Source organism: Phacochoerus africanus, chromosome 3 (genome assembly GCF_016906955.1).
Source record: "Phacochoerus africanus isolate WHEZ1 chromosome 3, ROS_Pafr_v1, whole genome shotgun sequence".
NCBI lineage: Eukaryota > Metazoa > Chordata > Mammalia > Artiodactyla > Suidae > Phacochoerus > Phacochoerus africanus.
The window spans coordinates 84,169,701-84,185,991 of record NC_062546.1 but is presented as its reverse complement, the minus strand read 5'-3'; the positions used below and the strand labels follow the sequence as shown (position 1 = coordinate 84,185,991).

General features: G+C 44.2%; 1 protein-coding gene across 2 annotated transcripts in view; it reads left to right on the top strand.

Moving 5' to 3' along the window:
* The first annotated feature begins 11,130 nt into the window (after positions 1-11,130).
* GPR39 (G protein-coupled receptor 39) overlaps positions 11,131-16,291 on the top strand; it is a 241,832-nt gene continuing 236,671 nt past the window's right edge. Inside the window, exons 1-2 of one of the 2 annotated variants that reach the window (XM_047772081.1) lie at positions 11,131-11,218; positions 11,497-12,472. In XM_047772081.1, the coding sequence (XP_047628037.1) occupies positions 11,617-12,472 (856 nt within the window). In that variant the 5' untranslated portion in view covers positions 11,131-11,218; positions 11,497-11,616. Of the gene's footprint in view, positions 11,219-11,311; positions 12,473-16,291 lie in introns of those variants that run through there. The other variant, XM_047772080.1, reaches the window with a different exon arrangement.

Genomic DNA, 16,291 nt, shown 5'->3' with positions numbered 1-16,291 from the left:
AGGACACTAAGCTTTTGATGACCTGGCCCCAGGAGTCACATAGCATCGCTATACCATACATTGTTGGTCAAAGCATTTCACATCCCCCACTCAGATTCAAGGAGAAGAAACCCAGACTCCTTCTCTCAGTGGGAGGAGTGTCAGTCACATTGTAATAAGAGTATGTGGGATGGGATATGTCTTTCTATGTCTGTCTATCTATCTATCTATCTACCTACCTACCTATCTACCACCTTTGGACAATGAAATCTGCTACACAGGGTTGATGTTTGGTTGGAAAGTTGGATGAAGGCAGGTCTTGAATGTCATACCTAAGAGCTTGTTATTTCCCCCTCTGGGAGTATTAACATACTGGTCCCTGATTATGTGAAGGGTTTCTCACGTGTAGGCTGATCATCCACAGCAAACCTGTGAGACTGATAGGCAGAAGTAATCATGTTGTAGGTGTCCTTTTAAAAGGATCTTCCTAAAGTTGTCAGGGCTTTGCATTTGATCGCTCTTCAGTCCACAAAACCCAAGTGCCTGTCTGTTTACGTGAGCAATGATGGGAAATCAGACCAGACAGGCCAGCTGGCACACGCCCACATGTTCTAGCACACTTGAGCTGGTGATGATGAGGGTGCCATGATGGGATATACTGGGGGACAACACTGAGTATCAAAATTGCCAGAGCACATTGAGATTGACTCTGGGCTCATTGCCCAACAGCTCAAGAAAAGGCCAAACCTATAAGGTTGATTCTTACAGAACATGTAACCTAACACTAATTCCATCTGCCAAGGAGTGCTGGATCTGGGCCAAATGCAATTGTCAGAGTCATAGACCCCAAGCCACTAGTTGTATCCACTCAAAGTCTTGGTCTCCATCCAGCCTGTTCGAAGGTTGAGATATGAGGAGACGATTGTTCTCCTAGATGATTGCTCTCCTCATCTCTCTCTGATTGTTCTCTCCGAGGCAGAGATGGGAAGGGACCGCTGCCTGAATTTTGGATGAATGCCCCCCCCTCCCTGTATTCCATTTTTCTTTTTTACTTTTCTCATGGCAGCAGTGGGAAATGGGTTCATTGCTGTAACACAGTCACCAGTAGGAATCTTGAGAGTGTTTGTTCTTCCTCATAGTTTTCAAGCTGTAGACATTCCCCAATGGAGAGGAGATGGTTGTAAGAACAGGAGGGAGACATTGCTAATAATACACAGTCTTTCCTTTTGTTCCCAACTTGAAATGGGTTGTGGTCAAAAGTTTGGAATGGAGAACAAACATTGTCTCCTAGACCAATAGAGCTGGCCAGGCTCACAAATGCACATTTCATTCATAACGTAGGCTGAGGGAGGAAGGCAAACGTGGCCCAGCTGACAGGCTAGCCAAGCTTAAGTGCTTGAAGCAGCTAACTTAAATTGGCCTTCCCTTCCACTGCATTTTTCCTTTCTGTACTTTTGAAGCCGACCCACAGATTCCTTTTACATTGTAAACTCTAAGGCAAAGATGATGAGGGTCTGACCACTGAGAGCATGGGGGTGGCCAAGACTAAGTACAGTCATTGGTAGGATGGGGTGTTTCTGCATTTTTATGAATAAGAAACAGTGGCTTTGAGGAGTTCCTACTGTGGTGCAATGGGATCAGTGGCACCTCGGGAGCACTAGGACGCAGGTTTGATGCCCAGCCCAGCACAGTGGGTTGAGGATCCAGCATTACCACAGCTGTGGTTTAGGTCACTACAGCTTGGATCTGATCCCTGGCCCAGGAATTCCATATGCTGTGGGGTGGCCAATTAAAAAAAAGAAAGAAAGAAAAAAGGAAAAGAAGAAGAGAAAAGAAACAGTGGCTTTGAGTAGCTCAGAAAGCTAGTGTGATTTTCCTTGGTTTCTTGTTTGCTTTTTTTAGTGCACCAGAGGGTTTTCACAGGTGGCCTACACTTGACCAGGGAGAAGGACAGGGCAGGGGCAGGGGCAGGGGCACTTGTTCTGAAGCCTGTCAATTAGGCTGATTAACCCACCTGCAGTTGAGTGATGCTAATGAGACTACAGTCTCACTTGCATCGCTCTGAGAGAGACCATTTTGTTGTGCACTTAGAAAAAGCATCATGAGGCCACAAACTGTATCTGTATGCTGGCCCATTGCCACTTGATAACACAGTAAACTGTTCAAAACTCATATTTAGTGAAGGTGTAAATTTAAAGAGTGTAGAGTCTCTGTTGGTCAGTAAATTTGTGTTGTGTGGTCTGCTTGAAAATAGCAAGTTCCATTGGATGAAGTATCTGGTTATTATAAAGATTCCCTGTGTGTCATACATGCGTCCCCCCTGTACCTCCCCATTTTCAGAGACTAGGGATCTTTTTTATTTTTATTTATTTATTTGCTTTTTTAGGGGTGCACCCAAGGCATATGGAGGTTCCCAGGCTAGGGGTCTAATCAGAGCTACAGCTGCTAGCCTACACCACAGCCACATGGGATCCGAGCCGAGTTTGTGACCTACACACAGCTCATGGCAACACCAGATCTTTAACACATTGAGTGAGGCCAGAGATTGAATCCACAACATCATGGTTCCTGACACTAGGGATCTTGTTTCACCTGTGAAGACAGATGCCACTTTTAAGCATCTGTAGCACTTACTGCAGCCACCATTAACTTGGCAACTGCTGTCTTATGGTATCTAAGAATTTATATGCTCCTGGCTTGACTTCCTTCAGAGAAATGACCATCTTACTGCCTTCTGTTCCCCATGTGGTTTCCAGAAAGGATATGCTGAACCAGTATCTGCTGACTTAATTTGAGTGGAATTCAGTAAGATGTACTTTAGCATTCAATCCTCACTCATATCAAAATGGTACCTGGGGTGTTTAGAAGGTACTCTGAGAACTTGCAGAGTCCCAGGTCCAACAGTTTGAATAGCAGCAGGTAGTGGACTGTGGACTTGACATTAATGATGGTTAGCCCCAATCTAGCACTTTCTCTGTGCCTAGCATTTTTCCCAGGTGCTTAACTTACATTATGCCATTTGGTCCTACCCCTTTGAGATGGGTACTGTTCTTTATCCTCAAGTTGACAGGTTGGGAACCAGGGGCCTAGACAGAGAAGAATGGTGCCCAAGATTACACAACTGGGGAGCAGTGGACTCAAACCCAGGTGGTCTGGATGCAGAGTCTGTGCTTGTACCCATTGCACTATACTGTCTCTTTCACAAGAGCTAATACATGCATGGGTATATGCTATGTGCCAGACACTCTATATGTCAACTAATTAATGATTCTTACAATAAACTCTGAGGGGATAAACACTATTATTATCTGCATTTTACAGATGAGGAAACTGGAAGCACAAGGAAGCTGAGTGGAGAGCACAGGTGCAAATCCCTGGGGTCTGACTTCCAAATCTGTTGTCTTAACTGTCACGCTGTAGCATTCTCAGGCCAGTCAGTGGATGAGTAGAATGTCAATCCTGAATTGATTTGTGTAGGTTCACATACCAAGGGATGGTAGAACATTGACAACTTCATAAAAAAATACCACTGAAATTTCCATCAAACCTGAAAAATCACTCTATCTCTGAAGAATCACTGAGGCTAGGGACCTAAGGGGACTCTTCCTCAGTGGGCTGGGAAAGTAGTGCCAGGCAAGAAAAGGCAGTTTGTTCTTTGCCTGGAGAACTTTAAGTTCAGGAGGTCAAGGCCTAGGGGGATTTGTTTCCTCATAAGGGTTTGGATATGGGAGAAGCATGGAAAGCCAAAACGCTGCTGTTTCCCTGTGCTCTGAGTGCATGGTGTGCAGGGCGTGCAGCTGGAAGCAGCCCGAAGGGCAGGTAGCTTCTGCTTCCAAAGGCCTGAGGCAGTTATGCAAAGACACAGGGCGGGGAGAAGCTGGGGTGAGCACATGGTACCTGTCTCCCTGTGGATGCCCTGGACTGAGTGTCCACTCTGCCCTCCCAGGCTATCCATTTCCCAGAGCTGGAGAGCCCAACAGATAGTAGGGGGACTCCTTTACAGATGAGGAGCCTATTATTTCAATGAGCTCAAAATATCTGAGTTGAAGGAAGACCAAAAAAAAAAAAAAAAAGAAGAAGAAGACATGTGATGGAGTTCAGCAGGTTAAGAAGCCAAGATAGTGTCTGTGAGGATGTGGGTTCAATCCCTGGTCTCACTCAGAAAGGTTAAGTATCCAGCATTGCTGCAATCTGTGGCATATGTAGGTTGCTGATGTGGCTTGGATCTTGCTCATTCTTGGCTTTTAGCAGTTTATATTTTAGAATCAACTCACCTAGTTTTTTTTTTTTTTTTTTTTTGTCTTTTAAGGGCCAAACCTACAGCATATGGAAGTTCCCAGGCTAAGAGTACAATCGGTGCTGTAGCCACTGACCTATGCCATAGCCACAGAAATGCCAGATCCAAGCTGCATCTGTGACCTATACCACAGCTCTCAGCAACTCCACTAAGTGAGGCCAGGGATAGAAAGAGCATCCTCAGTGTAACTAGTCAGGTTCGTTACCACTGAGCCACAACAGAAACTCCATCATCTAGTTTTTCAAGAAAAAAATCAGTTGAAATTTTAATGAGGACGTAGAGTTCCCATCTTTGCTGAATGGTTAACAAACCTGACTAGTATCCATGAAGATGCAGTTTTGATCCCTGGCCTCACTCAGTGGGTTAAGGATCTGGTGTTGCTGTGAGCTATGGTGTAGGTCACAGATGTGGCTTGGATCCTGCATTGCTGTGGCTGTTGTATAGGCTGGTGGCTACAGCTCCAATTCCACCCCTAGCCTGGAAACCTCCATATGCCGCAGGTACGGCCCTAAAAAGACAAAAACGAAAAAAAAATTTTTTTAACGAGGAGGTTATATCGATTCTGTAGCTCAATTTTGAGACTAAATGCACATTTTTCTCTACTTTGGGTTCATCATGGAAATTACTCATCATTTTGAGATATCAATTGCATACATTTTCTGTAGGTTTGTTGCTTGTCGTTTGCCTTTGGCTACAGTGTTTCTTCCCTTGCAGAGCTTTTTTTTTTTTTTTCATTTAATTTATACACTTTTTAATTTTCATAGAATTTTTAAAGTTTACTTTACACTCACAGTTATTACAAAATATTTGCTATATTCCTCATGTTGTACAATACATCACTGAGCCTATCTTACACCCAATAGTTTATAATTCCCACTCCCAACCCCCATATTTCCCCTGATCCCCTCCCCACTGGTAACCACTGATTTGTTCTTTGTATCTGTGAGTCTGCTTCTTTTTTGTTGCATTCATTTGTTTGTTGTATTTTTTAGATTCTGTATATAAATGATATCATACAGTATTTATCTTTTATTGTCTGATTTATCTCACTTAGCATAATGCCCTCCAAATCCATCTATGTTGCTGCAAATGGCAAAATTTTATTCTTTTTTATGGCCGAGTAGTACTCCATTGTACCACATCATCTTTATCTATTCATCTCTTGCTGGACACTGAGGTTGTTTCCCTGTCTTGGAAATTGTAAATAAGGCTGCTATGAACATTTGGGTGCATACGTCTTTTTGAATTAGTGTTTTGGGATTTTTTTTTTTTTTTTGGATATATACCCAGGAGTGAAATTGCTAGATCTCATGGTAGTTCTATTTTTAATTTTTTGAGAAACCTCCATACTGTTTTCCATAGAGGCTGCACCAATTTACATTCGCACAAACAGTGTAAAAGGGTTTCCTTTTATCCACATGCTCACCAATATTTGTTATTTGTAGACTTTTTGACAATAGCCATTCTGACAGGTGTAAGATGATATCTCAGTGTGGTTCCTGTTTGAATTTCCTTGATGATTATTGATGTGGAGCATCTTTTCATGTGCCTGTTGGCCATCTACATTTTTCCTTTGGAAAAATAGCTATTTGGGTCTTCTTCCAACTTTTTAAGTTTAGACAGTTTATTTGTTTATTTTTGCTTTTTTTTTTAACTTTAGGAGATGGATCTAGAAAATATTGCTTTGATTTATGTGAAAGATTGTCCTATGTTTTCCTCCAGGAGTTTTATAGTATCTGGCCTTACATGTAGATCTTTAATACATTTTGAGTTTATTTTTGTATGTAGTGTTAGAGAATGTTCTAATTTCATTATTTTATATGTAGCCGTCCAGTTTTCCCAGCACCAATTTTTGCAGAGACTATCTTTTTTCCATTGTATATTCTTGCCTCCTTTGTCATAGATTGACCATAAGTGTATGGGTTTATTTCTGGGCTTTCTATCTTGTTCCATTGATCTATGTGTCTGTTTTTGTGCCAGTACCAAACTATTTTGATTACTATAGCTTTGTAGTATAGTCTGAAGTCAGGGGGCATGATTTCACTAGACAGAGCTTTATTTTTATTAAGTAGAGTTTACCAGCCTTTTACTTTATAGCATCTAGCATTTGTCATAGGATTAAAAATTCAGTTTAAAATCTGAAATCTGGAGTTCCCGTCATGGCTCAATGGCTAATGAATCTGACTAGGAACCATGAGGTTGTGGGTTCAATCCCTGGCCTTAATCAGTGGGTTAAGAATGCTGCATTACTGTGAGCTGTGGTGTAGGTTGCAAACTCAGCTCGGATCCCGAGTTGCTGTGGCTCTGGCATAGGCCGGCAGCTACAGTTCTGATTCAACCCCTAGCCTGGGAACCTCCATATGCCATGGGAGCAGCCCAAGAAAATGGCAAAAAGACAAAAAAAAAAAAAAAGAGAATATGGTGATGGTGGAGTTCTCTGGTAACCTAGCAGGTTAAGGATCTGCTGTTGTCACTGCTGTGGTTGCGGTTCAATCCCTAGTCCAGGAACTTCTGCTTGCCACAGGCATAACCAAAAGAAAAAAAATAAAATAAAATCTGAAATCCTCTAGTGTTCTATTCTACCCTTTAATGATTTTCTTAATGATTAAAATCCAAAGATTTTAATATTTGATCCACCTGGAATTTATATAATAAAGTATGAAGTTAGGTATTCAACTCTTTTTCTTTTCTTTTTCTTTTTTTTTGTACCCAGGGCATGTGGAAGTTCCCAGGCCAGGGATTAAATCTGAGCCACAGCTGCAACCTATGCTGCAGCTATGGCAATACTGGATCCTTTAACCCACTGAGCCAGACTAGGAATCAAACCTGCACTCCACAGTGACCCAAGCCACTGCAGTCAGATTTTAACCCACTCTGCTACAGGGGGAACTCCCCTTTGATCTATATTAATCCCTTGTTTTCTTTAATGTTATTTTTAAAATTTTTTTTTTTTGTGCTTTTTAGGGCCCCACTTGAGGCAAATGGAGGTTCCCAGGCTAGGGGTCTAATCAGAGCTACAGCTGCCGGCCTACACCACAGCCACAGAAATAGGATCTGAGATGCATCTGAGACCTATACCATAGCTCATGGCAACACCGGAGACTTAACCCGCTGAGTGAGGCCAGGAATCGAACCCACAACCTCATGGTTCCTAGTTAGGTTTAACTATGTTCTTTTCATAACATCTTTTATTTTTATTCTTTCCTGTTTATTAGAATAAATATTTAAGACTAAATTTTTCTCTGAGGACTGCTTTAGCTATTTCCCACAGGTCCCGATAGGCAGTCGTTTTGTGATCATTATTCTCTAGATATTTTGCAATTTTGGTTGCAGTTTTCTCTCTCTCTCTCTCTTTTTTTTTTTTTTTGTCTTTCCTAGGGCCACTCCCACGGCATATGGAGATTCCCAGGCTTAGGGGTCCAATCGAAGCTGTAGCCACCGGCCTACTCCAGAGCCACAGCAACTCGAGATCCGAGCCGCGTCTGCAACCTACACCACAGTTCACGGCAAAGCCGGATCCCTAACCCACTGAGCAAGGGCAGGGACCGAACCCGAAACCTCATGGTTCCTAGTCGGATTCGCTAACCACTGCGCCACGATGGGAACTCCTGCAGTTTTTTCTAAAGAGAAAATCTTATTTCTCTAAAAAGAAATTTTATTAAAATAAGATTGTTCTAGTGATTTAAAAAACTTTTGAAATGGTAGTTTTATGTTCCAGTCTTCTGGTTCTGTTGTTACTTTTTAGTTATATTGTATTCTAAAGAAAGTTATCTACATTGTTATAATTTTTGAAAATTACTAAATTGTCTCTGCAGTCTAGTGTACAGCCACTGATTTTACCCTGAACCCTTGTAAACAAGGTGTTATTCACTTTTTAGGGTATAAATTGTAGGTAGTTTTTAAATGAGTAAATGTTAATTTGGGCATACACAAGAAATTTAAATTTACAAATATATATATATATATATACACGTAAGTATCTGTGTGTAAGTGTGTGTGTGTTTGTTAACTTTGGGTGCCAATGTAAGATTTTATTATTAAAAAATGAGAATTAGTGCTTTAAAAAAAGTGTGAAAGCCACTAGCCTAGATGACCTCCAAGGTTATTTACAATGTGTAAAACTTAAATATAAATTTTCGTAGACCGTAGAAAGATCCCCAAGTAGAGCTGATTTCAAAGGGTACATAAGTATTCTTTCCTCTCACTTTTCATTACTTTCCCCCCCTCTTACAACATACTAATAAAAAATCTAGATTACACAGAGCCAGGCCAGGTGTTATGCCAGTCTTTTATCAACAAGTAAGAGCACATTAAACAGTTTTTAATTGGTCCTAGGAAAAGCAAAGGTGAAATGAAAATTCAATTCTCTTGGACCTTTGTTCAAAATGCATTTTTTTCATCTCTACTGTAAGGAGCGAATTTTAATTAGCTTGATTCTCGCCATTTGGCCATGCATTTGTAATCTTTGTTCACACTTTGTGAAAGAAAAATTTGATGAAAGAAATTGGACAATAATGGAAATCTTGTCTGAGCAGAACAAATTGGAATTATCAGATACATTGCAGGATGACTGGCATGCCATGCTGGGGAGAGGAGACGCATCACAACTGGTGACTTAAAAAAAGTTCCTGTCCTCCAAATGGCACTATGCATCCTGACAAAGTCTTATTGACACAAGAGCTAGCACCCCAGAGGGGAGAGGGCTTTTGTGCCAGACCTGTTTTGAAGCCTGCTTTCAACCTTTAATTGGGAGGCCACGGATTCTCAATGGCTTCACCTGTAAAATGGGGTAATAACATCCACCTTGTAGCATTGTGAGGCCTGAAAGAAATGAATTGTGGAAAAGTGCCTGGTATGTAATAGGAGCTCAGAGAAGGACCAAGAGGAGCACTTCAAAGGCAGGATCAGTGGCAGGGCTAGGGGGGACTTGCAAATTTCCTGGCTTGTCTCTTCTTGAGAGGACAAAAGTGGGCAGGGCAGGATATGTTTGTGTGCTGGTGCTGGAGGTGGTGGGCTTCCTAGATCTTTTTCTCAGTCAGTCTGGGACGGCAAATAACCAGAGCCTTTTGCAAGAGGAGTCCATTCCAGATTCTAATCTGTAGTTACAAAAGCTCCAAGAGTCCATGCTAACCCTGTGAACTTTGTGGGGCAGCTGTGAGGCCATTAAGGTCACCTGCTAAGCACAGTATACCAATGAGGAAATGAGGAGTTTCCTGGCCAGCAAGTCAGTCAAATAGCATACACGGTGGGGGGCGGGGGTGGGGGGTGGAGGTGGTTTGCAAAACATACCATTCATGGTTCTGTGGAGAGGTACCACAGAGGGAAAAGATATAGGTCTTGGCCTTGGAGCTAGTAATTTAACAGAGAAGAGAGAGAGAAAATAACTGGAGCCACACAGGGTGCTAATTGTAAAGATCCAGTGGATATACAGCCTTCCCCCACCCCCACCCCCCTTTTCTGAGAGTGTCAAAGTGAAATATTCCTGAGATCCTCAGATTACATGCCAAGAGTTGGGTTCACAAAATACAGTCCCTGTATCTTTACGTGCATGGTTCCAGGCTCATTTTCTGAGTACCTTCTGTGCACCCAGGATTCCCTCCCTGTTAGGTAGGTATACTCAGGGTTTGGCGGACCTGGGTTAATTTGTAAGTCTCTCCCTCACTCTTTTATGGCCTTGGGGAGGCACTTATCCTCTGGGCACCTCAGTTTATTCATCTTTAAAACAATCACATCGTGGGTAGTGGTTATCTTAATTTAAGGATGCTTTTTTACATCCTGTGCTAGACCCTCAGGATGGACAGATAAAAAGAGGATCTGTTTACTTTCTTCAAGGCAGTAGTTGTCCACCTCGAGCAATTTTACCCTTCAGAGGACACTTGGCAATGACTGGAGACATTGTGGCTGTCACTCTTAGGCGTGGCATGCAGGGGACATGTAGATGCTAAGTATTCTACAATGCACAGGACAACTTCCTTTTCCACCCCCCACCCTCGCTTCTGATTTTAGAATTAGAAGATGAGGATGGGTCCCTCAGAGGTTTTCCTCTGGAAGAAGAGAGAAAATGTCATGATCCTTAATGTTATTTTTACACCATGGTCTTGCTGGGCTTTTGGGGCAGCCCCCTCCTGCTGCTCTTGACATTCTGGTTACAGTTGCCTCCGAGGACACGCGTCCCACCAGGCGCATCCTGGCGGGTGTACCATCCTTATCCATATACATGTCCCCAATTAAAGACTTGCTGCCACCCCTGGAGAGGGGCCTGAGCAGTGGAATGAAACAGAAAGGAGGGAGCCTTCGCTCGGCGGGTCCCCTCTGCAGGACAGCAAGACAGACCCCGAGCAGAACGCCGCCGGGAGGCTTTGGAAAAAAGCTTTTGTAGGGATCCTGTTAGCCTGCTTGGGGGCGACTTCCTGGGACAGCGGCTTCAGCCAGTGCACAGCCTGACTGTTCATTGTCATTGCCGTGGGCTGGCCTAATGGCAGGGTACCAAGAAGACTCGCTTGCTGGCTGTGCCTTGGCGGCCCCGCCAACTAGCCGGCCACCCAAGGGGATGCCTGGGTCCAAATCTTTGAAGGGACCCCAGGGTAGCTGTGGCAGTGGGGGCAGGGCAGGAGGGGGCAGTCTGTCTTTCCCAGTCTGAGCCCGGGCACTCAAAGCCCGAGAGCTCACTCCAGCTTCCCCTGGGTTGAGCCTCCCTCTGGGTGGGATGCGCGTGGGGGCAGACGACTACGCGGTCTTGGTGCTGGCCGCGTGGGCGGCAGGGGAGGTGGGGCCACCCGTCGCCTTGAGCTCCGGAGCCAAGATCTGGGTCGGGACCATGCCTGTGGGCTGAGTCAAACCACAGCTGGGCTGGGTTTGCGCCGGGAGCACAGGCAGTGGTAGTTAATGTTTAACTGCTGACCGACCACCCCGCCTTCAGCCGGGAGAGGGTGCTCTCGGAAGGTAGGTTTGGACAGCAAAGGCCAGGTATCCGGGAGAGGAGGGGGACAGGAGGGGAGGGCTGCACGGCGGAGCGCTGGGGCCGCGGAAGGAGGGGGAGGGCCTGCGCGCAGGGGGCTGCGGACTCACTGGCTGTGGCGAGACTGGAACCTCCCTCCTCCGCGCTCTCCCCGCCTCGCCCAGACACCACCCCCCAAACCCCACCCCCAGCCGAAGCCAGGTTGGGCTGCTCCAGGAAGTTTCCATGAAAGCGCCTGAAATACTAAGTTACCTTTTTCCAGGTGAGCTCGAGAAAGCCCTGCGCTCGCTCTAGTGAGTGGCAGCTGAGAACTTTGGGCTCCGTAGGAAGAAGGAGGGAAGTTGGGAAGGTCTTTGGACCTTGTGGCTTGGCTGTCTTCCTCATGGCTTCACCCAGCCGCCCCGGCAATGACTGCTCCCATGTTATTGATCACAGCCATGTTCCTGAATTCGAGGTAGCTACCTGGATCAAAATCACACTCATCCTACTGTTCCTGGTCATCTTTGTGGTGGGCATCCTGGGGAATAGTGTCACGATTCGGGTCACCCAGGTGCTGCAGAAGAAAGGCTACCTGCAGAAGGAGGTGACAGATCACATGGTGAGCCTGGCTTGCTCCGACATCCTGGTCTTCCTCATTGGTATGCCCGTGGAGTTCTACAGCATCATTTGGAACCCCCTGACCACGCCCAGCTACACCGTATCCTGTAAGCTTCACTCTTTCCTCTTCGAGACCTGCAGCTACGCTACGCTGCTTCACGTGCTGACGCTCAGCTTCGAGCGCTACATCGCCATCTGCCACCCCTTCAGGTATAAGGCCATGTCTGGGCCCTGCCAGGTGAAGCTGCTGATTGGCTTTGTCTGGGTCACCTCCGCCCTGGTGGCCTTGCCTTTGCTTTTTGCCATGGGAGTTGAATACCCCTTGGTGGACGTGCCCAGTCACCGGGGGCTCACTTGCAACCGCTCTCGCAACCATCACTCCGAGCACCCGGAGACCTCCAACATGTCCGTCTGCACCAACCTCTCTAGCCGTTGGACTGTGTTCCAGTCTAGCATCTTTAGTGCCTTCATCATCTACTTGGTGGTCCTGGTCTCCGTGGCCTTCATGTGCTGGAGCATGATGCAGGCTCTCCAGAGGAGCAAGCAGGGCACGCTGGCCGCCAAAGGGCAGCAGCTGCAGTTGAGGAAGTCCGAAAGCGAGGAGAGCAGGAGCGCCCGAAGGCAGACCATCATCTTTCTGAGTGAGTCTTGGGTGGAGGGCCTCCTGGGAGCAACCCCCACCGCCCTGCCCATGGTCCTCTTAAGCTTTAAGTGGGTGAACTTATGTTCGCTGGCACTAAAGAGGCATCAGTCTGAGCCTCTACATGTTTCTTCTCTATTTGGCGGCTTGGGTGTATGGTCAAAAGAGCACTAGACCAGAAGTCACAAGGTCTGGGTATATTCCAGAATGGCAGCTCTGTGATGGCTGGCTGAGTCACAAAATAGCTTGGATAAAATGGAGATGATAATACTGCGCTGTGAGGGTTCAGTCAGATAATACGGGACAGGTGAAAGTCCATTGAGAAAGATCAAGTTCTGTGCAGATGGAAAGGAGCATCCTTATCTAGACCATCTTTATCCTGGAGAACCTATCTCAGGTAATTAGATAGTGTTACTGTTTTTCTCCTTTGGAGATGCATGGCTATGGGGAACACACACTCTCCAGGCTGCAACTTTCTTTCCCTAGAGTGACATTCTGCCTAAGTTTTAAGAAACTGGAGCTCTTACACACTGCCCCAAGTTGTGCTTATGTGTCCACCATGGTTGGTTTGTTCCTTATTGTAGCAGAGAAGCATGGCAGGACCAGGTGGCTTGTTTCTCTGATTCAGAAAACCTGGCTTCCCCTATTTCCTAAGAGAAGGACCTGCCTTCTATGTGACAGGAAGAGGCTGCTGCCCATTGTCAACAGCCCCCAGGCTTCACAAGAGGGGCCTGGTGGCTGCCCTTTGAGAGAAGGGGCTTTCATGGAGATACACAAAGTGTATGTGAGCAAAGGCTTTTAAAAACTACTTTTTAGCAAAAACAAACATACAGAAAAGATACCATTGTGGGTGTGTGAGTCAAGGGAGGGGTTGATAGAATAAATGTTTCCCCCTCTCCCAGCCCCCTTTCCAGTGTGGCATTGGAGAAGGAATAAATCATGGTGCTGTTTGTTTTGGTGTGGGAAACCTGAGTAACAGGTTCCAGGACAAGGAGTTAGTCATGAGAGAAAATTGGAAATTACTTGAAGAGAAGTGGAAAGAACTAGGTCTCAGCCCAGCCCAGCGCCTGGCTTCTGGTGTGTCTGTACACCTGACCTGACTTTACTCTGTGTCTGTGCAAAATGAGAGGGTGGGAGTTGACGGTTTTTGGATGGGCTTACTCTGCATCAGGGGCCGTGCTTTTGACTTACATTTCCATTTCATAGAAGAGGAATTTCAGGCTTAGAGAAGACCTGGTTCAAATGCATGTTAAGTGCAGCTCTCAGATTCTAACCTTGCTACTAAGCTCATCTTGCTCACTACACAATAGGCCAATAAAAGCAACTATATTCGGAAAGCCAGCAGACTGAGAAGATGGTGAACTAGTGTCTCAAAGAACTATATTGCTGGTGTTAGAATTCAAGCTTCTCTTATATTAAAAGGGGGGCAAAGGTTGGTTGTCCCAAACTTGGCGTCAGAATCCTTTCTTGCAGCTGTCAATTCAGATCGCCATGTCCCTTTAAACATTCAACAAGACAAATGTTGTTCTTTCTTGTGCAACTTTTTGTCTCTGTATGAATGGAAAAGCCTTATACATTTAAAGGCCAGAGCCTTGAGAATAGGCCATCCTATGTATTTCAGGCTATAGGCAACATTCTTGTAGCAGAAGCAGCAACAAAGGTTAAAGCAAAAAAAAAAAACCAAAAAAAAAAAAACAAAAACGGAACCAAGGTGGAGTCAGATTTGTTCTTCCCTCTTACAAGAGCAGGGAGCTAAGTAGCCATCTGTGGCTTTTTCACAGGCTCATGGGGAAGAAAAAATGAAATAAAGTAGGACTTGGCTAAGAAAGTGCTACCTAAATTATGCTGGTGGTGTTGCAGCCTTTCTAGAAATTAGAGTAAGTTGTCTGAAGCAGGTGACAATGTCTAGAGATTTAGGAAGGGCACCCAACCCAACTCAGTCTCTCTCACCCACTGGCTGCTGCCCAGAATATTCCAGGAAGAACTGGACATTGGATTTTCCTGAACATTTATTCAAAGACTAGTTCTTCCTTCCCCCATATGCCCTTAGGCATATCTTACCTTTTGGCGGTAATTTATGTTTGTTTATGCGTTAGTGTGAATGAATTTCCTTTTTTTTTTTTCTTTTTTTCTTTGAGGGCAAGGCACTACCTCTCACTCTGATTTAGAAATGAAGACTGCATTTGAATAAGGGGGAAAAAAATAATTGATTTATCTTTCTGTTGTACCAGTCTCTTTAGTTTTAATTTATTTTATTTTATTTTTATTTCTCTGAACCAATGTCCTTTCTTCTCCTGGTGGGTATTGTACCAAGTTGAAGTCAGTATGCATTTTGTAGCATAAAATCAGAATGTCATGGACGTTACATAGACATATATAGGAACTTGGAAATGGTCTTATCCAGTTAGTAATTGCCTGGAATGAGTCTGTTTTCTGCTGCCCTCATTCTTCCCTTCTAGTTCTATCTATCTTTCTTGTAACAAAACTATATATTAATCACCCACTGTGTTCCTGGCATAGATTGTTGAATGGCAATCAGGTGCTCAATGTGTGATAATGTCTTGGGGTAATTTACCATTTGTATTTAGCCCATTTCCTCTGCAGTAGGTTTTCAAAGCAGTTCTTGCAAATGTCCCCCTCTCCCAATGAATTTCAAAGAGCTTTTAAAAATAGGAGTCTCACTAATTAACTCAAGTTAGAAAATAAATTAATGGAGTGAAGAGGAAGAAATCATGGCCTGCATCTATCAGATTAATACAAGGCAATTTGCTTTGTGGGTTCTATTAAACTTATGCTTTGGGGCATTTTTAACCCAGAACAAATGAATATATAAAATTGTTTACAAATCGCTGAATTTAATATAGTGATTTAGCTGTCTTTTTAGAACTTCAGTTAACAGATGTATCAAATTAAAACAAGTATTTGCTCATTTCAAACATATTTTGCATTTAATGTGAAATGTAAATGATGACACGCCCAAGATGTCTTTGGAGCTTTGGAGGCAATAAAATAACAATTAAGGATCGCCCCCCCCCTTGTTAAAAATGCCAACTTCTGCAAAACAGAAGGGAAATTCATAAATCTACCCAAGATGAGGAAGTCTATGTGGAAAATATTAATTTTCCTTTTGGCATCCTTTGCTTTTGAGTCTTGGTCTCGTGGAGGTGCTGGGTTGGTGAAAAATGAAAACAAATTGGGAACTCTGGGAGAGAAAGAGATGCCGAGACATCTCCTAGTTCTCAAGCAGTTTTCAGGAGAAAACAATAATAATGTGAAAGAAAGTACGCATTTCTGGAAACATGCATGTCACCGTTTGTCAGCTCAGTGAGGAAACAGTAGTAGAGTTATTTCTTTTTGCAAGGTCACAGCTAGAGGCCAGGCCAGAACAGAGGTTGCTGGTCTGTTTGTGTTCCTGCCTCTTCCAGAGGCAAGGAGTGGTTGGTTGCATTTGACTCTTTATTCCTTAGATGTTGAGAATACGCACAATATGCCTTCCTTTCAAGAGGGTTTTCCAGACCTTTCCTCTTATCTATTTGAACTCTCATGTAGAGTTAGTTATTCTCAATGTGTGGGGTACCCAGGGCCATGGACATTCATGTTCGTGTCTGTTGCACATAAGGCCTTGCTGGCAGATGTCACCTGCTCCAAGTGTCACAACAGAGTAGTTTGAGTTGTACTTTGTAACTTTCAAGAGCATAAGATGATTGAGACTAGGTTTTGGCTACCTCCCAAAGATCTGTAGGGTAGCAATTGGCTTTCAGCCATAGTTATGAAAAAAAATTTGTTTTTTACAGAAAATCATGAAATTGCAACATTGAGG